The 23,830-nt window shown below is 36.8% G+C and overlaps 1 protein-coding gene across 1 annotated transcript; it reads right to left on the bottom strand.

Moving 5' to 3' along the window:
- Positions 1–265: 265 nt before the first annotated feature.
- On the bottom strand, positions 266–22,286 carry LOC128642368 (parvalbumin, thymic CPV3-like). Its single transcript, XM_053695118.1, has 5 exons — positions 22,224–22,286; positions 13,455–13,522; positions 11,884–12,016; positions 4,149–4,258; positions 266–482 (listed from the first exon to the last, which is right to left on the bottom strand). Exons 2-5 carry the CDS (start codon positions 13,513–13,515, stop codon positions 454–456), a joined length of 333 nt encoding a protein of 110 aa, XP_053551093.1. The 5' UTR covers positions 13,516–13,522; positions 22,224–22,286; the 3' UTR covers positions 266–453.
- Positions 22,287–23,830: the final 1,544 nt, after the last annotated feature.

The raw sequence follows: 23,830 nt of genomic DNA, 5'->3' as shown, positions 1-23,830 counted from the left end.
TTATAAATAGGTCACTAGAGTGTGCAGCCAATGGTTGTGCTGGATTTAACAGTGTTCTGCACTTCCATTTCTAACAGGTACTGAAAAGCTCACAATTTCAGAATAGAATGCAGGAAAAGGGGACAAAATAAATATATATATTTATATACATACAATTTATCATTTTATATTATCATCTCAAGAGTTTAATATCCCTTTAATGCTAGTGACATGCAGCAAATATTTATCAGCACACAGTTACAAATATACATCACATCAGACAGTGTTAAGATGATTTATACTTTATTAGGTATATAAGCACCCAGTGTGTTGGGTAAGGCTTCCAAAAATAAGCATGTGCCATTAGACAGATCCTTGAGTGTAGCACAATAATATTATACACAACATTTCATGTAACGACAAGTAGCGAGAGAGTTGAAGGTAGATTTCTATGTCATTCTCATGAACACTCATTTATGAAGGGATTACCATTTCCTGAAATTCTGCAACAAAAATAAGAGGTATAAGCAAAATGCCACTTTGTGAAACAGGAATTTAAGCTGGCTACGCATTAAAAACATCTCCAAAATGTCACAAATGTAAAACAGAAGCAAAATATAAACCTTTTAACATGTTTGCAGCCATAAATTTATCTTGTATTTTTTTTTCTTCATTTAAAACAGTGTGTTAAAAATGTATTAAAAGAAAATGAATGTTCCTGCATTGAATAAAATTGTCATTTTCAGCCAATGAAATATCTTTCCCTAGTAGTTATGTACAGACAGATATTTCCTGTTAGTTTAAGTCAGTTTAAAGATCTTTAAAGTAACCTTTTCCATGCAAATTTTTTTAACACACTTAATGTACAACCTTTCTTAAGAATGATAACAAATATTTGAGCTTAATATCTATTGAACTTGTTCAGTGGTAGTAGATAAGCATCTAGGAAAGGGGACTATCTCTAAATATCTGAAGCAAATATTGCAAACTATTACAACCTAAAATTCAAAAAGACCCTAGTCATCCACCAAGGAGGTGACACAGAGCCTAGTCATCCACCAAGGAGGTCACACAGACCCTAAATTCATCCACCAAGGAGGTGACACAGAACCTAGTCATCCACCAAGGAGGTGACACAGAGCCTAGTCATCCACCAAGGAGGTCACACAGACCCTAAAGTCATCCACCAAGGAGGTGACACAGACCCTAGTCATCCACCGAGGAGGTCACAAAGACCCTAGTCATCCACCAAGGAGGTCACACAGACCCTAAAGTCATCCACCAAGGAGGTCACAAAGACCCTAGTCATCCACCAAGGAGGTCACACAGAGCCTAAAGTCATCCACCAAGGAGGTGACACCGAGCCTAGTCATCCACCAAGGAGGTGACACAGAGCCTAGTCATCCACCAAGGAGGTGACACAGAGCCTAGTCATCCACCAAGGAGGTGACACAGAGCCTAGTCATCCACCAAGGAGGTGACACAGAGCCTAGTCATCCACCAAGGAGGTGACACAGAGCCTAGTCATCCACCAAGGAGGTGACACAGAGCCTAGTCATCCACCAAGGAGGTGACACAGAGCCTAGTCATCCACCAAGGAGGTGACACAGAGCCTAGTCATCCACCAAGGAGGTGACACCGAGCCTAGTCATCCACCAAGGAGGCTGATTATATCTGGAATTAACTATCTTAGTAGCAATTTATCAAGTCATATAGATAGCTTCTTATAAAAACTTGTTATGTTACCTTCTTACGTTAAAGGGACACTAAACCCAAATTTTCTCTTTCATGACTCAGACAGAGCAGCATTTTTAAGCAACTTTCTAATTTACTCCTATAATCAATTTTCTTTGTTCTCTTGCTATCTTTATTTAAAAAGCAGGAATGTAAAGTTTAGGAGCTGGTCCATCTTTGGTTCAGCACCTGGGTTACCTTTGCTTATTGGTGGCTAAATGTAGCCACCAAAAAGCAAGCGCTAAATGAAGGGGTTAAATTGTTGTTTATTTAGTAGAATGCTTTTGTGGCCTTCAATACATTAGCTGTAATACCAGTAAAATAAGAGCACGAAGGGAGGACACCTACGCAATATCAAAAACATTTTTTTAAAGCATAGCATATCTTGCTATTATGTCTGAAACCATAACAAAAATGTATATACTATGTCCATTATTGTATATATACCTGTCATTTCTTCCTATAACTGATTAATCAAATTGAGACAAAGGGAGAACTATTGTTTTTATACAAGCACAGATTAATTTGATATTGCAGGGTGCCGATCCATCTTATGAGGACCAATATTAGCGCCTATATTTATTGACAGATCTGTTTACATGATACGATTTTGTTTAATATTGTTTTATTACGCTTTCGAATTGCCAATTTTTAGCTTTCAGTAGAATGCATTATTTTGTGTAAACAAATGTGTTAATAAGGTAATTAATGTATGCTTATAACGTATATAAAAGAGCACATTTTGTATCAATATCATGCCTGATGAAAAAGCCTGGTGCTGAGAAACGCGTTGCAGATATTGTGCAACTTTTAGCAACTTTGTTTCTAATAAATGTTATGCTCGTTTGCACAAGTACTCCTATTGGAAGAGCAGCAGCTACACTATGGCGTCAGTCGGCTTGAGACTATGAACACCAGCCTGCTTGATTTTGCACTAATTTGTTTTAGTGCCAAAGCCATTGTGAGTAACCACTGCCTAATCTGTGTTGTAAATAAAATATAGGGGCGCCCTTGGTCAGAGGAAAAGAAAAGGTTATGGAAGTGAAATCTCACACACATCCGGCAACTCCTCGTTTTTCGTAATAGCGTAGATCCAATTGCCCTCTCACGCTCAAATATTAGTAAGTATTTAGTGATGTTTCACAGCACAAGATTTTACACATTTTTGGCACCTACTTTTATCGTAAGAGTGAAGATCTAACTGCCCTCTCACGCTCACATACAAGTAAGCATCTATTTTATGAACTGTTTCTTCAAAATAAACTGATTTGATTCCGTTATAAGTTTCTTTTATCTATATTTTCACTTAGATGGTATAAGCAATGAAATACCATGTTAAGTATTTTACTTAGTGGACATAAATATTTTGTTTGTTAGTTTGGTTTTTATCATAACCATAAGAGCTCCCTTCTCTGAACATATAAAGAGACAGACTTCCAATAGCGTTCTCTGATAGCAAAAGCTTTTAGTGTGTTATATGTTGTTATACTGCATTTAACTTTTACCGATTGTCGAGTTAAACTTTCAATATGTAAAACAATAAGGATATATACAGGTATGTACTCATTATTTGTGTTTTGTGTTGATCTTATTGTGATGCATATAGATTGTTTATGCTGGTTGCCTTGACACTTGTAATTGGTCAACACCCCCCTCAGGTGTTGCTCATTATATAGGATTACTTGTATGGTATATATAGCAAGTGTTTTATATATTTTTTTATATTAAGCCTGATGAAAAAGCCACCGGTTGGCTGAGAAACACGTTACTTGTTTTTACAATTGTTTTTAATAAAGTAAGTTTTGTACTTACTACTGGCTGTTATACCATTTATTCCTATTCACACCTTATTATATGGTGTACTACCTTTTGGGATATCGTATCCTGTCTCTTTGGAGTTCGAGCCACGCCGGAGGTCAGTCTGCTGGGTGACTGTTTAATTCCAGCCTGCTCTATTTGCACCAAGAGGGGTGCTCTACTAAATGTGAGTGTAAATATTCTATGCACCATCTCACACGAATATATACAGTGCTAGGCAATGTGGCACCTCTGTTTCTCTCTACTCTCTACAGATAATCTGTGTTGTGTTTAATCTTTGGTCAACAGTATCGCGCTATGTTGTGCCCTTTTACCTTTACTATTTTCAAATGTAGGAAACAAAACTTTTTTTTGTAACTTGTTTCCTTGAATTAATTTCTCTCTAGTGATTTATTTGTATACAAATGTATTATTATTATTATTATTATTATTATTATTATTATTATTATTATTATTATTACTAATAATAATAATAATAGCAATGTACTGCTCATGGGAATATTTTTTCTTTTAGCTCTTTATTTACATCTTATCTGTTTTCCAGTCTATAATAGAAAATCCATACATTCAAAATTTTATTAAAAATTTGTTCTTTTACCATTTTTAAAGGCACTCACCATCTGCTCCAATTTTGCCGTCCCCATCATTGTCTGATTCAGCCATAAATGCCCTGGTCTCAGAGCTTGTTAACAACCTGGCTTTCTGATCAAAACGCTGAAGGAAATACCTAAATAGACACAGAATAGTAAACTTGTTTTCCTGACAACACCAATATTAGCAACAGTTCTGTTTCAGTTCCACAGCTGTCACTCAGCTTATGTGGGACTGAAGCTACCTTAAGGCATCAGACCAATCAATATAACTTAATAATATGTATTCGGATATTGTAAAACCTACAAACAATCTTTAAAAAATAGTTATAAGAATCATAATAATTGGAATAATGATAGAAACAATTTGTAATGGTCCTCGGCTTTTACGTAAGCGCATAGTCCAGAGTTTCCGCTGGTAAGGTTATTAGCGCAGCTGCACTGAAGATAGCAGGCTGTGTACTGAAATAAGCATGGGGTGCGCTATTGGCATCTTGGTGCCTGCAGAGTCTCTGGAGGAGCGATCTAAATTTAGCACACAATGGCTTCTTCCTTTTATTAGTCTGACTTTTATACCTGGGCTAAGTGTAGAGCTACTTGTAAACTTTATGTTGGAAGTAATCCTGCAGTGGTTTTAGCACCAAGACCTCTGGGAGATGTGTTTGAAGGCCTCTTCTGACATTATAGTGCTTGGTTATTCTTATGGAAGGCCCAATGTTCTTTTCTCTGTATTGCTTTCTTGGTATTGACCCCTGCTTTCAGCCTGAACTTTGCCTCAAGGCTGACCCCTGTCCGTTCCCTGTCGGTTCCCTGATTTAAGAACTGATTTGCTGGCTACTGACTTTTTGGACAGAACCTTTGACTTTTCTTTTGCCTGCTCTCTTTGCTGTAACATTTGGTTTATGACAGATACACTGGTATCGAACTTAAGACTGGCAATTGACTACTCTTTTAAATGATCCCTGTGTGCCGACTGCTGGTTCTGTCTATCCAGGGAATACCTCAGTCTGTTCCTGACACCTCATACTTTGTATCTCACACAAGCTTGGTTCCAGACAGCAAACTCTTATTGCCTTATAGGATTAAAATATGTTATTGTTTTTTTTTAATCTATAATAACGTTTTTAAATAATGTCTTTAAATATTGTATAAAGATGAACTATGCTTTAGATTTATTATTTCTCAATGAATGAGGAGTTGAATGAAGAGTTTAGAAGAGTAGGGTAGTCATGGAAAATTACAGTAAGAGTTGGCCTATTGGAGGGAAATTGGGTTAGAAATAGAAACTGGGGGGAGAGAATGCAAGAGAGTGAGAGAAAGACATGAGTAGCTGGACAAAAAAAATGGTGGTGGGATGTGGAGACAGGTGGGGGATGTTTTTTGTCCTAAGAGAAAGAGAGAAGGAAATAGAGTATCTTGGCTTGGGGTATTGGAACTCAAAAGTTTGTCAGTGTGTGTATATGTGTATGTGTGTGTGTAGTATGGGTTTGTGTGTGTTGATGTTTATGTAGTGTGTGTGTGGACGTGTTTGTGTGTGTGTCTGTATGTGTTAGTATGTGCGCGTAGTGTGTGTGTATGTATGTATGTGTGCATGTTCATGTGTGTGTAGTGTGTGTCTGTATGTGTTAGTATGTTTGTGTCATGTGTGTAAATGTATGTGTGTGTGTAGTGTGCGTCTGTATGTGTTAGTTTGTTTGTGTTGTGTGTGTGTAGTGTTTGTCTGTATGTGTTAGTATGTTTGTGTCATGTGTGTGTGTGTGTGTGTGTGTAGTATGCGTCTGTATGTGTTAGTATGTTTGTGTCATGTGTGTGTATGTGTGTGTGTGTAGTGTGCGTCTGTATGTGTTAGTTTGTTTGTGTTGTGTGTGTGTAGTGTGTGTCTGTATGTGTTAGTATGTTTGTGTCATGTGTGTGTGTGTGTAGTATGCGTCTGTATGTGTTAGTATGTTTGTGTTGTGTGTGTGTATGTGTGTGTGTAGTGTGTGTCTGTATGTGTTAGTATGTTTGTGTCATGTGTGTATGTGTGTGTGTGTGTAGTATGGGTCTGTATGTGTTAGTATGTTTGTGTCATGTGTGTGTGTGTATGTGTGTGTGTAGTGTGTGTCTGTATGTGTTAGTATGTTTGTGTCATGTGTGTGTATGTGTGTGTGTAGTGTGTGTCTGTATGTGTTAGTATGTTTGTGTCATGTGTGTGTATGTGTGTGTGTGTGTAGTATGCGTCTGTATGTGTTAGTATGTTTGTGTCATGTGTGTGTATGTGTGTGTGTGTGTAGTGTGTGTCTGTATGTGTTAGTATGTTTGTGTCATGTGTGTGTATGTGTGTGTGTAGTGTGTGTCTGTATGTGTTAGTATGTTTGTGTCATGTGTGTGTATGTGTGTATGTGTGTGTAGTATGCGTCTGTATGTGTTAGTATGTTTGTGTCATGTGTGTGTATGTGTGTGTGTGTAGTGTGTGTCTGTATGTGTTAGTATGTTTGTGTCATGTGTGTGTATGTGTGTGTGTGTAGTGTGTGTCTGTATGTGTTAGTATGTTTGTGTCATGTGTGTAGTGTGTGTCTGTATGTGTTAGTATGTTTGTGTCATGTGTGTGTATGTGTGTGTGTAGTGTGTGTCTGTATGTGTTAGTATGTTTGTGTCATGTGTGTGTATGTGTGTGTGTAGTGTGTGCTATGAACACTGGAAAAATCTGTGGAATAAAAGAGATATGGGGCATATGTATCAAGCTCCGAATGGAGCTTGATGCCCCGTGTTTCTGGTGAGTCTTCAGACTCGCCAGAAACAGCAGCTATGAAGCAGCGGTCACAAAGACCGCTGCTCCATAACCTGTTCCCCTGCTCTGAGCAGGCGGACAGACATCGCCGGAAATCAACCCGATCGAGTACAATCGGGTTGATTGACACCCCCCTGCTGGCGGCCTATTGTCCGCAAGTCTGCAGGGGGCAGCGTTGCACCAGCAGCTCTTGTGAGCTGCTGGTGCAATGCTGAATACGGCGAGCGTATTGCTCGCCGTATTCAGCGAGGTCTATCGGACCTGATCCGCACTGTTGGATCAGGTCCGACAGACCTTGATAACTAAAGGCCATGGAGTGTAGAAAAATAAAGAACTTGGAGTGTGCGACAAGCAATTAAAAAGAAAAATAATATATTTTTTTAAGAATAGAAGATATGCATTTGGCAGAGTGATATGGATCTGAAATAATAGATTATGGACTTGTGAGAGCAAAGAAAGGAGAAGAGAGATGTGAGCCCAAAAGGGAAAGATAATTTATTAAATAGGACAAGGAATAAATAAAACAAAGGTGAGCAGTGGGGAGATAAATGGATAGTTGGTAAGAAAAAGGGGAAAGAAGGTGTTTAAAGGAATTGGGAAGAGTCAAGAAGTTTAAGAGAGATGGGATTTGGAGAGAGTGAGAAGAGAAATTGAATAAAATATGTTGGACTGGTGTAGTTAAAGGGATGAGGATTTGTAGAAATATATAAGAACAAGAGAGAAAGATTATCAGTGGTAAAAGATGAAGAAAGATTGAGAGTAGGGATAGGCAAGGTGTCCGTACAGGGACACTGGTGTCCGTGACTAGCCCTTGCAGTGTCCGCCACAACCTTAATATACTTTTTCTTTCTGATTAAATAAAAGGAATAAAAAAAATATGCAGTGTGAATAAAGTTAGTGGCTTGTCAGGAGACTGCTGGCGATATTGGGTGATAAATTATGGAATAAAGCCTGAGTGAAATACTGGATGTGTATCTGTATCTGTATAATAACACCCAACTATATACAAAGACACAGTAGTGACACTGGCACATGCGTATAGCCAGACAAGAGTTGGTTATAGGGTCAGTGGTATCTGCATCAGTATAATAACACCCAGCGCTATATAATGACACAGTAGTAACACTGGCTCATGGGTATAGCCAGAGGAGGGCTAGTTATAGGGTCAGTGGTATCTGCATCAGTATAATAGCACCCAGCACTATACAAAGACACAGTAGTGACACTGGCACATGGGTATAGCCAGAGAAGGGCTGGTTATAGAATCAGTGGTATCTGCATCAGTATAATAACACCCAGCACTATATAATGACACAGTAGTGACACTGGCACATGCATATAGTCAGACAAGGGCTGGTTATAGGATCAGTGGTATCTGCATCAGTATAATAACATCCAGCACTATATAATGACACGGTAGTGACACTGGCACATGCGTATAGTCAGACAAGGGCTGGTTATAGGATCAGTGGTATCTGCATCAGTATAATAACACCCAGCACTATATAATGACACAGTAGTAACACTGGCACATGCGTATGACTAGACAAGGGCTGGTTATAGGGTCAGTGGTATCTGCATCAGTATAATAACACCGAGCTCTATATAATGACACAGTAGTGACACTGGCACATGGGTATAACCAAAGGAGGGCTGATTATAGGGTCAATGGTATCTGCATCAGTATAATAAACACCCAGCACTATATAATGACACAGTAGTGACACTGGCACATGCGTATAGCCAGACAAGGGCTGGTTATAGGATCAGTGGTATCTGCTTCAGTATAATAACACCCAGCTCTATACAAAGACACAGTAGTGACACTGGCACATGGGTATAGCCAGAGAAGGGCTGGTTATAGAATCAGTGGTATCTGCATCAGTATAATAACACCCAGCACTATATAATGACACAGTAGTGACACTGGCACATGCGTATGACTAGACAAGGGCTGGTTATAGGGTCAGTGGTATCTGCATCAGTATAATAACACCTAGCGCTATATAATGACACAGTAGTGACACTGGCTCATGGGTATAGCCAGAGGAGGGCTGGTTATAGGGTCAGTGGTATCTGCATCAGTATAATAACACCCAGCGCTATATAATGACACAGTAGTGACACTGGCTCATGGGTATAGCCAGAGGAGAGCTGGTTATAGGATCAGTGGTATCTGCATCAGTATAATAACACCCAGCACTATATAATGACACAGTAGTGACACTGGCACATGCGTATAGCCAGAGGAGGACTGGTTATAGGATCAGTGGTATCTGCATCAGTAAAACAACACCCAGCACTATATAATGACACAGTAGTGACACTGGCACATGGGTATAGCCAGACAAGGGCTGGTTATAGGGTCAGTGGTATCTGCATCAGTATAATAACACCAAGCACTATATAATGACACAGTAGTGACACTGGCACATGGGTATAGCCAGAGGAGGGCTGGTTATAGGATCAGTGATATCTGCATCAGTATAATAACACCAAGCACTATACAAAGACACAGTAGTGACACTGATAAATGGGTATAGCCAGACAAGGGCTGGTTATAGGATCAGTGGTATCTGCATCAGTATAATAACACCCAGCACTATACAAAGACACAGTAGTGACACTTGCACATGGGTATAGCCAGAGGAGGGCTTGTTATAGGATCAGTGGTATCTGCATCAGTATAATAACACCCAGCACTATATAATGACACAGTAGTGACACTGGCTCATGGGTATAGCCAGAGGAGGACTGGTTATAGGATCAGTGGTATCTGCATCAGTATAATAACACCAAGCACTATATAATGGCACAGTAGTGACACTTGCACATGGGTAAAGCCAGATAAGGGCTGGTTATAAGATCAGTGGTATCTGCATCAGTATAATAACACCCAGCACTATATAATGACACAGTAGTAACACTGGCACATGGGTATAGCCAGATAAGGTCTGGTTATAAGATCAGTGGTATCTGCATCAGTATAATAACACCCAGCGCTATATAATGACACAGTAGTGACACTGGCTCATGGGAATAGCCAGAGGAGGGCTGGTTATAGGGTCACTGGTATCTGCATCAGTATAATAACACCCAGCACTATATAATGACACAGTAGTGACACTGGCACATGCGTATAGTCAGACAAGGGCTGGTTATAGGGTGAGTGGTATCTGCATCAGTATAATAACACCCAGCACTATATAATGGGTCAGTGGTATCTGCATCAGTATAATAACACCCAGCACAATATAATGACACAGTAGTGACACTGGCTCATGGGTATATCCAGAGGAGGGCTGGTTATAGGACCAGTGGTATCTGCATCAGTATAATAACACCCAGCACTATATAATGACACAGTAGTGACACTGGCACATGGGTATAGCCAGACAAGGGCTGGTTATAGTGTCAGTGGTATCTGCATTAGTATAATAACACCCAGCGCTATATAATGACACAGTAGTGACACTGGCACATGGGTATAGCCAGAGGAGGGCTGGTTATAGGACCAGTGGTATCTGCATCAGTATAATAACACCCAGCACTATATAATGACACAGTAGTGACATTGGCACATGGGTATAGCAAGATAAGGGCTGGTTATAGGGTCAGTGGTATCTGCATTAGTATAATAACACCCAGCGCTATATAATGACACAGTAGTGACACTGGCACATGGGTATAGCCAGAGGAGGGCTGGTTATAGGACCAGTGGTATCTGCATCAGTATAATAACACCCAGCACTATATAATGACACAGTAGTGACACTGGCACATGGGTATAGCCAGAGAAGGGCTGGTTATAGCGTCAGTGGTATCTGCATCAGTATAATAACACCCAGCACTATATAATGACACATTAGTGACACTGGCACATGGGTATAGCCAGAGAAGGGCTGGTTATAGGACCAGTGGTATCTGCATCAGTATAATAACACCCAGCACTATATAATGACACAGTAGTGACACTGGCACATGGGTATAGCCAGAGAAGGGCTGGTTATAGCGTCAGTGGTATCTGCATCAGTATAATAACACCCAGCACTATATAATGACACATTAGTGACACTGGCACATGGGTATAGCCAGAGGAGGGCTGGTTATAGGGTCAGTGATATCTGCATCAGTATAATAACACCCAGCACTATATAATGACACAGTAGTGACACTGGCTCATGGGTATAGACAGAGGAGGGCTGGTTATAGGACCAGTGGTATCTGCATCAGTATAATAACACCCAGCACTATATAATGACACAGTAGTGACACTGGCACATGGGTATAGCCAGAGAAGGGCTGGTTATAGCGTCAGTGGTATCTGCATCAGTATAATAACACCCAGCACTATATAATGACACATTAGTGACACTGGCACATGGGTATAGCCAGAGGAGGGCTGGTTATAGGGTCAGTGATATCTGCATCAGTATAATAACACCCAGCACTATATAATGACACATTAGTGACACTGGCACATGGGTATAGCCAGAGGAGGGCTGGTTATAGGGTCAGTGATATCTGCATCAGTATAATAACACCCAGCACTATAAAATAATGTTTTTAATTTTAAATGTACCTTGGTGTCCTTCACTAAGGTCTGTACTTTGGAAAATGTCCGCCAGAGCCTTTGTCTGTGCCTATCCCTGATTGAGAGATATGGAAAACTTGGTGGGCAATGTGGTGAGGGAAGTGAAAATAGACAGTAATGAGGAGGAGTTATCAGCAGTAAGTAGCAAAGTTTCTAGGACGTGAGTAGAAACTGCTAGGAGAGAGTGGAATGAAATGCCAAAGCCTTTTTCCTTTGCTCCTTACACAAACCTTGTTTATCTTGTGAAGTGGAGAAGAAACCATAAGTAAAATCTACTAATTATCATACCGTTTGCCCATGTGCAATCATTTTAAGTAGAAATTATAGGTCACTATTTTTTGTATTTTATTCAATTCATGTTATTGTTTTAATTATGTAACGTTTGAATGAGTACTTACTGAAGTTCATGTTCTTCAACAAATCCACTGTGGTCATTATCGATAATTCCGAAGATTTGTTTCATTTCGCTGGGTGTCTTTTTAGTCATTCCAGAGGTTTGGAAGAATTTCCTGTGGTTGAAACTGTCAGGAGCTAATACAGATAAGCAACAAATATATTATATGTTATTATATATTACTTATATATTATTCTATAAAATACTGTACATATATTATATATTAGTTTTAATGGTGATATGAATGGTGAAAAAAGCTTGATAAACCTTTCTGAAGGGCTATAGTCTGCCTAAAGGTAAGTACAACATGCAGTAATTATTGTTACTGTTTGCTGAGATGTAATTGGATAAATATTAGAAAATAATTCTGAAATTATAAATATATTTTAAACCAGTAATGTACGTCAGAGCATTTCATTTTGAGTTAAAACATTTTTATTTTAATATACTTGTATCAGCATAAAACAACAACTTTTGATAAAACTATCAATGTTTTCAGTGAGAATATTTACTGTGCATGTTCATGTGAATGTAACAGGATTTAAAACATGTGCCTGCTCAATAATTGTCAATGAATAATAATAATAATAATAATAATAATAGCATTGGCTGTAAAAAGGAATATTTCTACAAAGCAAATATTAAAGGGATAGCCTAGTCAAAATTAAACTTGTATGATTCAGATAGACCATATAATTTTAAGCAACTTTCTAATTTACTCCTATTATCAATTTGTTTTTGTTCTGTTGGTATCTTTATTTGAAAAAGCTGGAAAGTAAGCTAAGGCTCGCCCCATTTTTGGTTCAGCACCTGGGTAGCTCTTGCTGATTGGTGGCTAAATTTAGACACTAATCAGCAAGCGCTACCCAGGTGCTGAACCAAAAATGGGCCGGCTTCTAAGTTTACATTCCAGCTTTTTAACCCTTTAAGGACACAGCTTTCAGTTTGCTCAATTGTTTTATGACGGAAAAATTCCGTCATATGTCCTTAAGAGGTTAAAATAAAGATGCCAAAAAAAACAAGAAAAAAATGATAATAGGGGGCTGATTTATCAAGGGCCGAATGGCCCCTGATGCCCTTGTTTCCACGCGAGCCTTCAGGCTCGCCGGAATCAGTAGTTATGAAGCAGCGGTCTTAAGACTGCTGCTCCTTAACTGGTCCGCTGCCTCTGAGCGGGTTGATTGACACCCCCTGCTAGCGACTGATTGGCAGAGAATCTGCAGGGGGCGGCATTGCACAAGCAGTTCAATAGAACTGCTTGTGTAATGTTAAATGCCGACAGCATATGCTGTCGGCATTCAGCGATGTCTGGCGGACATGATACGCTACAGCGTATCATGTCCGCCAGACTTTGATAAATCGGCCCCAAGGTGTAAATTCGAAATTTGCTTAAAATTGCTGTTCTATCTTTAAGTTATCACATGCAAAATTGTATACTTTTAATATTTTATTCTACTCCAATTATTTGATAATGTAGTGAGACTCTTGCTTTGTGTTAATGTCTCAGTGGCCACAGCCCTCTGCAGCAGTATGTACTATAGTTACAGTGTAGTGGGTAGATGGGTATTTCCTTACCCTGGCACTCTCTCAGGGCAGCAGCGATGTCTGCAGGACTTAGGATATCTGTGAGACTCATATTGTACCTGCAATACAAACACAGACTTTTATCAGGACCCACAACTGATACAAAATAAAAGTTCAAACTCTAGATATAGTAGACAGGGCTGGTTTTTCAATAAATCAGACATTGGTTAGGGCAGGAAATTGCACTTAAATATATTATCAAGAAAGAGTAAGGTTAAAGTAGGTGATTGGTCAGTAGGTGATTGGTCAGTAGGTGATTGGTCAGTAGGTGATTGGTCAGTAGGTGATTGGTCAAGGGAGTAACAAAATGTGTGTCACTTGCGAGTGTGATTTTATTGTTTGTTATTATTTTCCTTATGCTTCAATAAAATACTTTTACTTTAGCCATCCGTGCTCCACACACCGTTTTTTCATGCAACAAAATGTATAATTGCCTGGGTGGATACAAATTCTTGTGCCTGCGCTGATGCAGCTATTTCCAATTGCTTTGTTTTTTACAAGATAATCATCAAAGTGGTCTATATAGATTTAAATGTTGTTAAGAAAGAATCTGTAATAGATGTTCTTTTGTAAATGAGAAACATTTACCAACCAATCATAAAATTATAACTGTAATTTTATTTGCCCAGTAAGAACTGATTTGCAGTCCAGGCACATACCCCTTAAAAAGCCTCAACTATTTTTTATCTTATCTTTTTTGCTCTGGACATTTAGGAGAATATATATAAACCCCCCAGCAATGGTTGAACAATCACTGTGTAGCATGTTGCACATTCACAGTTCATAATCCTGAAGGATGTCCTTCAGATTCACTGGGGCAGTAAAAAAAACAAAACAATTAAATACAGGAGAAGTGGCAGAATAAATCTTTAAAGTGTATTGCAATTTGCATGTTTTATATAATTATACAAATATGTGGAACTAAATACTAATTTATTTTTCCTTTTTAGTGACACAAATTTCCCTTCTACAGAGTTGAAAGGAGCAGAATAATTATTTAACCCTTTGGTTGCCCGAGAGATTCTGACACACACTGAGGAGATCCTCAAATGAAGTTTGTTTAGAATAATATATTGTATGTTCATTTAATACCATTGACTTGAGTTAATTAAACGTTCATGATTTAGAGCATGTGTGTAATTCTAAACAACGTTCCTAATTACAATTAGAAATGTAGTGTTTATAATTACTAAAGTCATCGGAAACTATTGCTCTAATTAAATGGATATTAAAATAACATAACAATATATGTATAATATTCATCAGCATTTAAAGGGACACTTAAGGGGAATGTTAGCTTAAAGGGACATGAAAAAATAAACTTTTCATTGTACAGATAGATAGACACTTTTACATTTAATTATATTATCATATTTACTTTACTTATTTTTGTTGAAAATCATATCTAGATAGGCTCAGGAGAAACAATGCTCTACTAGGAGCTAGATTCTGATTGGTGGCTATTCACATATACCTCTTGTTAATGGCTCAACATATGTGCTCAGCTAGCTCCAAATAATACATTGCTGTTCTGGAGTTGACTTCAACTATGTGTTTAACCCATTTTATACTTTTATATAATAGTGCCATAATAAAATGTTCTTACACACTAGAGGATTTTCTCTGTAAATGATAAAATGTAAGTAAGATGCTGCAGGATTTGTTCTCCCCATGAATGTCTGAGCTTACAGATAGATTAACAGTCAATTGCCAGTTACTATAATGAAATAATAAAGTTGTTTTTATTTAATGTACCTATATTTTCACTGTATCCTATGATGGGGTAGACTGATGAATTTAACTTAAAGGGACACTGAACCCATTTTTTTTATTTTGTGATTCAGATAGAGAATGAAATTTTAAGCAACTTTCTAATTTACTCCTATTATCAAATTTTCTTCGTTCTCTTACTATCTTTATTTGAAAAAGAAGGCATCTAGGCTTTTTTTTGGTTCCGATATCTGGACAGCACTTTTTTTATTGGTGGATGAATTTATCCACCAATCAGCAAGAACAACCCAGGTTGTTCACCAAAAATGGGCCGGCATCTAAACTTACATTCTTGCATTTCAAATAAAGATACCAAGAGAATTAAGAACATTTGATAATAGAAGTAAATTAGAAAGTTGCTTAAAATGTCATGCTCTATCTGAATCATGAAAGAAAAAAATTGGGTTCAGTGTCCCTTTAAAGGGACATGAAACCCAATAATATATTTTATGGTTCAGATAGAGCATTTGATTTTAAACAACTTGCCAATTTAGTTATATTATCTAAATTGCTTTGTTCTCTTGGTATCCTTTATAAAGCATACCTAGGTAGGTCTTGAGCTGGGAGCTAGCTGCTGATTGGTAGCAGCACATATATACTTCCTATCATTGGCTTATCATTTTGTCCAGCTAGCTACCAGAAGTGCATTGCTGCTGCTTCAAAAAAGGATACCAATTGATATAGAAGTACATTGGAATTTTGGAAAGTTGTTAAAACTGCATCAGAATAATGAAAGAAAAAAAATGTAGGTTTCATGTCCCTTTAACTGTTCTGTAAAAAGGGAAGCTCAATGAATCAGGATAATTAAATGCAGAAAACAAGGTTGTCAGGTTAGTGTTAGTGTGTTATGCCCTTGTTTTAATTTCAAGCGGATTCCTGTCTGTATAATAATACCAGGGAAGACCCTTTTAAAGCAACATTAAAATAATTATTTGTGCATGTGCATAGTATGTATCAGCAATTAAGTAATAGATTGAAAAAGGCCTATGTGCAATCCAGGAGCACACCCATAAAAAAAGCCAAAAGATTACTGTTTACTGTAGCTAATTAGGAACAGATATAAATGAATTCCTGCACTGTTTAAGCAATCACTGTGGACAATGTAGAATGGTAAAGAAACCAAAGTCTCCAAGATCCGCTAAAAGCTTTCTTGGGACCAGAATGTTTCTAAGATAAGTGGGTAAAGGAAATAAAAGCAAAATAAGTTTTTCATTACGAATTAGCATACTGCTCCACAAAATTGCGTTGAGCTGCAAGATTGTCACATTAAAGGGACATTAAACTTACAGATTGTAATAGAAAATATTGAATTATGTGTAGTAAAAAACAACAACTTTGCAATATACTTTTGTTTTCCTTTCCTGTATTTTAATTCTGAAATTTGTGGGCTTTACACTTCCTGTTAGAAGTGCAGCCTCCAGACTTAACACTAATATATACATACTGCACATTCATTGGCTGCACATTCTAGTGACACATTTATCACTCTCCCTAATTGGACGGAGCAGAGAGGGAAACCTAATTGGACACTAAAACATTACACATTTTTTAAATATTTAAACAAATAATACAATTTTAATAATAAATCTGCATTTTATCCTTAGACTCATCTTTGCTTTAAATACATCATTCTATCTGGCATTTATTTAGTGGTTAATGTCCCTTTAAGTCATGCCTATATGTCCTAACAATGGTTGCATTAAAAAAGTTTTTTATATGTATGCAGCATATATATTTTTTTCTAAAGGCAAATTCTCTATAGGCATATTTTACCTTGACATCTTGAGAACAGACATAAAATATATTTAAAGGGACAGAAAAACCTAACATTTTCTTTCATGATTCAGATAGAACATACAATTTTAAACAACTTTCAATTTGACTTCTATTATCGAATTTGCTTCATTCTCTTGTTATCCTTTGCTGAAGGAACACCCTTGCACTACTGGCAGCAAGATGAACACATCTAGTCAGCCAATCACAAGAGACAAATGTGTACAGGCACCAATCAGCAGCAGCTTCCATTAGTGTAGGATATGTGCATATTTCTTTTCAACAAGGGATACAGAGAGAACGAAGCATATTTGAAAATAGAAGTGAATTTAAAAGCGTTTAAAAAAACACATTCATAGTACAAAGTGAAAATTGCAATTAAAGGGACATTAAGCAACAAATACGTTTTAATAACCTCCCTCTCATTATGGGTGCCACCATTTTAGAATTCATGCTATACTGCAGGTATCTAAAGGAGAGTTACTGCACATGTGCAAAGAGGTCAGCACTGGAATGTAGTGAAAACTACATTTCAACATGGCAGCTCCCATGACTAGAGGGAGATGGGGAATAACCTCAGTACTATGCTTATATGTTGTATTTCATTTGAAATGTCCCTTTAAAGTATACATTAAAAATTGTATTAATAATATGTATTAAAATTTGTGTTGAAGGGGCAGGTAAACATTTTATAATTAGAAGACATTTCTGTTGTGCCAAGTCATAACATTTTTAAAACAAATAAACAACTTTTTACTGCAATTATTTTTAAATAGCCAAACTCCACCCACTATTTGTCTAATTTGTAGGAGGAGCCAATCAGGGCTTTAATCTACAAACAACATGGTTAGCCACTGTAATTATGTTAGGAGGATATCATCTGGTTTGCAGTTGTTATCAGTTGAAGCCAATTAGTAAAAGATATACAGTAGGGTTAGAGATGAGAAGTCAGTAGGTGCTTTTAATGATCAGAGAATTAGAAATTGCTCAGTTTTTAGAGCTAAATTACATAAAAGGGGGCAAAATAAATAATGAACATATATTGCAAAGTTGTTTCATTATGCATAACTAAACATTTTAGCAGGATCAATAATATTTTATGTACATAGCAAACATTGTATTTTATTTTCAATTTAGTTTCAAAATACAAAGTTTTAAATTGTTCCAAAAAATACTAAATATAGCAGGTAGTTTATTTTCTATTGTAAAATGAATCTTGCAGGTTTGACGAGTGGGCTGTGCAGGGACATTTGTTAGCTATTTCTAAGGTTTTCTCACAGGCAAGGTACACCTACAAACCTCAATGTTTTATCTGACCAAATGTAAGCTGTAAGAATAGAATAATGTCTATGAATAAATTAAAGGGACAGTCAAATAACTATCCTCAGGTGCATACAAAGGTTAATTGGTTATTTGCTGATGTTGCCTGGCAATAGTATAGATAAGAAGGAAAAACTTCAGTACAATAATAATTTTATTTACAAATTAAAAACAAGACTGCATTAAGGCATTATAACGCAGAAAGACTCTGACTCATTTAGTCTCTCCTGACTCAAATCATAGATTGCATTCCATAGCATGGAAACTTTATTTATAACTAAAAAACATACTCTATATATTTAAAACAAATTGAACCTTGTGTGCACTAATGTAAATATAGTCCCATAGATAATGAAAAGGAATTCAACCATAATTATGCCACTTGTTGGCAGCAATACATTGGCAGAACAACTAAGGAGTTTGGTGTTATGATTAGGCAAACATATCCTATTTTACTGGTAACCATCTGTATTCAGCCATTTCAAGACATTTTATTTATGTTCACCAACAGGCCAAGCACTTTTAGTAGGCAGGCAATAGTATTGAACTATAGACCATAGGCGGTTGTATTCAGATTGTGACATCATTAAAGGGACACTGAACCCAAATTATTTTTTTTTAGTGATTCAGTTACTATAATGAAATAATAAAGTTGTTTTTATTTAATGTACCTATATTTTCACTGTATCCTATGATGGGGTAGACTGACGAATTTAACTTAAATGGACACTGAACCCAAATTTTTTCTTTTGTGATTCAGATAGAGAATGACATTTTAAACAACTTTCTCAATTACTACTATTATCATTTTTTCTTCGTTCTCTTGCTTTCTGTATTTGAAAAAGAAGGCATCTGAGCTATTTTTTGGTTCAGGACCATGGAAAGCAATTGTTTATTGGTGGGTGAATTTACCCACCAATCAGCAAGAACAACACAGTGTGTTTACCAAAAATGGGCCGGCATCTAAACTTACATTCTTGCATTTCAAATAAAGATACCAAGAGAATTAATTTGATAATAGGAGTAAATTAAAAACTTGCTTAAAATTGCAAGCTCTATCTGAATCACGATAGAAAAAAATTGGGTTCAGTGTCCCTTTAAGTCCTGGTTATGATATCTGCAGACATGAATGCTTAGAGCTAAACTTCACAATTTGATCCCAAGAAGAAGAATATATTATTTATTTAGGTTATTTGCCAGCAAACATATTTGTAGCAATATGAGTTCAACCTCTGGTTAATGATGCATTAAAACATGTGCACTATATAGTTGCTTTTGCCAGTTAGATTTATACTTTATCTATTTAGCACACAAGTAATGCTTTTGGGTACCTCTATAAATGTTCTGTGTCCAGAACTTACATTTCGGATACCTTTCCATTACTGCCAGTCTATATTATTACATAACATAGGGCTATATTTATATTATCAGGCATAATTATGTAAGTTAGGTAATTTTGTATAACGTTTTTTTGTTCTTTCTCCTCTTCTATGGAATTTTATTTACATTAGGGCACACAAAGAGTTCATAATGTTTTGTTTTAATTAATTAATTAATTAATTAATAATAATTTAAGCTCTGTTGTATGTTTTTTTTATGTTCAGTGAGAAAGTCAAATATATTATTGACCCCATGTATTAAAAGGGGGGTGAACAGCTTCTCAACTTACAAAGCTGTCCACCCGCCTTCACTACATACGGGCTGCGGATCTCTTCGTCCGCTGGCCCGTATGTATCATTTTACACTCCGATGAGTGTGAAATGCCCACCCTTCATTCGTGCGAGTGCAGGGATTGTCAATCAGAGGTGGCGAAGAGTGTAAGAAGCAACATTCTAATGACCGCTCTTTCTTACATTGCGGGAAGGCAAACCTGCCCTGCAAGGGCTCCCGAACAGCTCTCAACGCTTCGTATATGGAGCCTTAAATGCTATTTTTTTCAGGAGACCCAGCAGATTCCCACTATGCCATTATTTTATGTATATATCATGAAACACGAGAGCTCAACAAAAAAACGTGTAAACTAATTTTAACAAACAAGGTTTAAAAAAAATAGTGTGTGCTTTTCCCCCCTAAACTCTGTTGTAAAAAAGAAGAAGAGGTTATCCACGAATAAAAAAGGCATTTGGGTATATTTATATAACGTACTTACACGGGGGCTCCAATGAGCCTCTACCCATATAAAAGCACATTACTGATTACTGTAAGCACTGTGATCACCAGGCTATAAAAACTGTATAGGGGCTTTATTTTAAAGAAGGGCTCCTGGGTGTTAAAACAATGGGTCACGAGGGCCGCTATGTCTATTTGATTACCTGTTATAAGTGTCTAGAGACCCCAGCCTGCAAACAGTTTGGGGAAGTGTAGGGATTTCTTTTTATATATTTGTGCTTTGACATTTAACCCCCAAGACAGGCTATTTCCTTTTAAATGGTGAGACATGGGGGTTTCTATGACTTAAAGGGCCATGATACCCACATTTTTTCTTTCATGATTTAGAAAGAGAATGCATTTTTAAACATCTTTCTAATTTACTTCTATTATCTAATTTGTTTTATTCTCTTGATATTCATTGCTGAAAAGCATATCTAGATATGCTCAGTAGCTGCTAATTGGTTGCTGCACATAGAAGCCTCATGTGATTGGCTCACCCATGTGCATTGCTTTTTCTTCAAATAAGGATATCTAAAAAATTAAGCAAAATAAATAATTGAAGTAAATTGTAATGTTGTTTAAATTTGTATGTTCTATCTGAATCATGAAAGAAAGATTTTGGGTTTAGTGGCCCTTTAAGAGCCCTATTGAGCTGCAATTTCACTTCCTGGTTTCAGGGGCCTTGTGATGTCACTATGCGTGGGCGTGGTGACAGTGATGCCGGCCAACTAAATACAGTGGGGGGGGAGTAAAGAGCTCTGAAAGCAGCCCCCACGGATCAGGGTATGTGGGTCTCATCCGCGCTTAACTCCTTGTGTGGATGATGACTACATGATGTCTTGCATGATTAAGGGGTTAAAATGTATTAACATATTACCTTTTTTTTTTACATAAATAAATAAATAAATAAAATGGATGTTTCTCTTATAAATAAAAGTCCTTTTTTAAGGCTTGCCCCAATCAACCAATAGAGCTGTCTCCTTATAAGCCAAAAAGCAATTTGTGCATAGGCAGTACCTAGGAAGTACCAATTTTAAAAGCTCTAAAGGGACAGTCTACTTTATTTTTTATTGTATAAAAAGATAGAAAACGCCTTTACCACACATTCCTTAGCTTTGCACAATCAGCATTGTTATATTTATATAACCTCTAAACCTCTAAATTTCTGCTTCTTTCTAAGCCCCCTGAAGGCCGCCTCTTATCTCAGTGCATTTTGTTAGCTTTTGACAGCCAGGCAGAGCCAGCTCATGTGTTTCATGCATATATATTTATATATATATATATATATATATATCATTGGGCTCACTCCCATGGAGTTATGCAGGAGCCAGCAGTAACTGTTTAAAACGCAAATTTGTTAAAAGCACAGAGATAAAGGGGCAGTCTGCAGAGGCTTAGATACAAGGTAAGCACAGAGTAAAAAGTGTATTAATATAAAGACTATGAAATTGGTAATAAAGGGATTATCTCTCTTTTTAAACAAAACTAATTTTCAAGTAGACTGTCCCTTTAACTTTAACCATTTTTTTATTTTAAATATTTAATTGTTGCAGTTTAATATTAACAACTGCATTTTTTTTTTATTTAACGTCCCTTTAAGAGAATACATCACCTTTTCTGAGTAATATCATCAGAACAAGAATTATAAACCCAACTGGAAAGCTATTTAAACAGCTACAATGACATTAGAAAAGTATCACAGACCGAAAACACAAGAAGAAGAGACAGTGCGGTATAGAATCTTACCTTGTGTCGCTGCTTGAGAGATTGTCGGACAAAAGGCCAGGAGTATGTAAGGTGATCGATCTGTGAAAGCTAGAGAAAAGGCCTGGTTTATATAGGATTCTAACGGTGACAATTAGAATTACTTGGGTTTCCCGTTCAGGGATCAAGTGTATACTTTGATGGGCAGCTCATATTTCCCACCTAACTAATTAACCTCTTCTGATTATAGCAATGAGGAATTTACATACAAATATATATTTTAGACAATTCCCATATGTTTCTTCATCTTTATGCACAACAGGCTTTTTACACATAATGTAATTAAATCAGAGAGTGTGTCCTAGCTGTCAAAGCCTATGTTAAATTATTAAATTAGACCTTTGTATCCCAACAGGTGGAAATGGTTTTAGTGGAGAGTATTGCCACCGTTTCAGCCTTTTGCCTGCCAAGGAGGGCTTGCAGCACAATGTGTGGGGGGTCTAGATCGTACAATTAAGTCTCCTGATGCCATTTGAAAGTTAAAAATAATAATAATAATTCTAATGTTTGCAATTATAAAAATATAACACATGCAATGCACTAAAACATATAGAAAACCACATTTCCTATTTGACATACACACAAACATTTCTTATAATAATATTTTTGTTGTATCATTTATTCTTGCTTCATTTTTTGAGCTATTGATTATGAGAGAAGACCACATTGCCAGCTAACTACCTGCTGTACCTTGTCTGACAAGATGATTGCGTACATAAGACTAAAAATAAGCTCATATTATTTGTATGATCCCTAGAATTAAATTATAAAGATTAGGAATAGTCTAAAGGGACATTTAAACAGACTTGATGACATTTTGTTAAAATGTAAAGAAATATCAAAAGAAGATCATTGGCATATAAAGCTCATTTGTTAGTAATCATATTTATAATAGCATTGGGAAATGGAGAAAAGTGTTCCAGGTTCAAGCCACATGGAACACATCTGAATTTGTTATTTGTCAATTTTAATCACTGTTTGATACGATCGGAATGATTGACACCCCCTGATAGCGGCCGATTGGCCGCGAATGTGTAGGCGGCATTGCACAAGCATTTCGCCAGAATTATCAATGCTAATACTAAACTGAGCTAAAACTTCCAAAAAACCTCTGTTATTATTTTTTTTTTTAATTCTCAGTGGAACGTTCATTATGTGAGATTGTAAACTAACGCATTTCACAGTTTTTGTACATTTGAATAGGTTTTGAATAAGTATTTAAATATTGTTATAAACTACTTTGAGATTGTAATGTAAAATCAACTTCACTTTTGAAAATTCTTTATTGTACTGCATTAACTTGTGTGTGCAACTCTTGTAACATATTGGAATTTAGACCACTGAATTTTAAAATTAAGGGACACTGAACCCAAATATTTTCTTTCATGATTCAGATAGAGCAGCAATTTTAAGCTATCTTTGTAATTTACTTCTATTATTAATTTTTCTCCGTTCTCTTGCTATCTTTATTTTAAAAAGCGGGAATGTAAAACTTAATAGCCGGCCCATTTTTGGTTCAGACCTGGGTTACGCTTGCTTATTGGTGGCTAAATGTAGCCACCAATCAGCAAGTGCTATCCAGGGTGCTG

This window comes from Bombina bombina, chromosome 11 (assembly GCF_027579735.1).
Source record: "Bombina bombina isolate aBomBom1 chromosome 11, aBomBom1.pri, whole genome shotgun sequence".
NCBI lineage: Eukaryota > Metazoa > Chordata > Amphibia > Anura > Bombinatoridae > Bombina > Bombina bombina.
The sequence above is the reverse complement of the archived record's forward strand: the minus strand, read 5'-3'. Positions and strand labels throughout refer to the sequence as shown.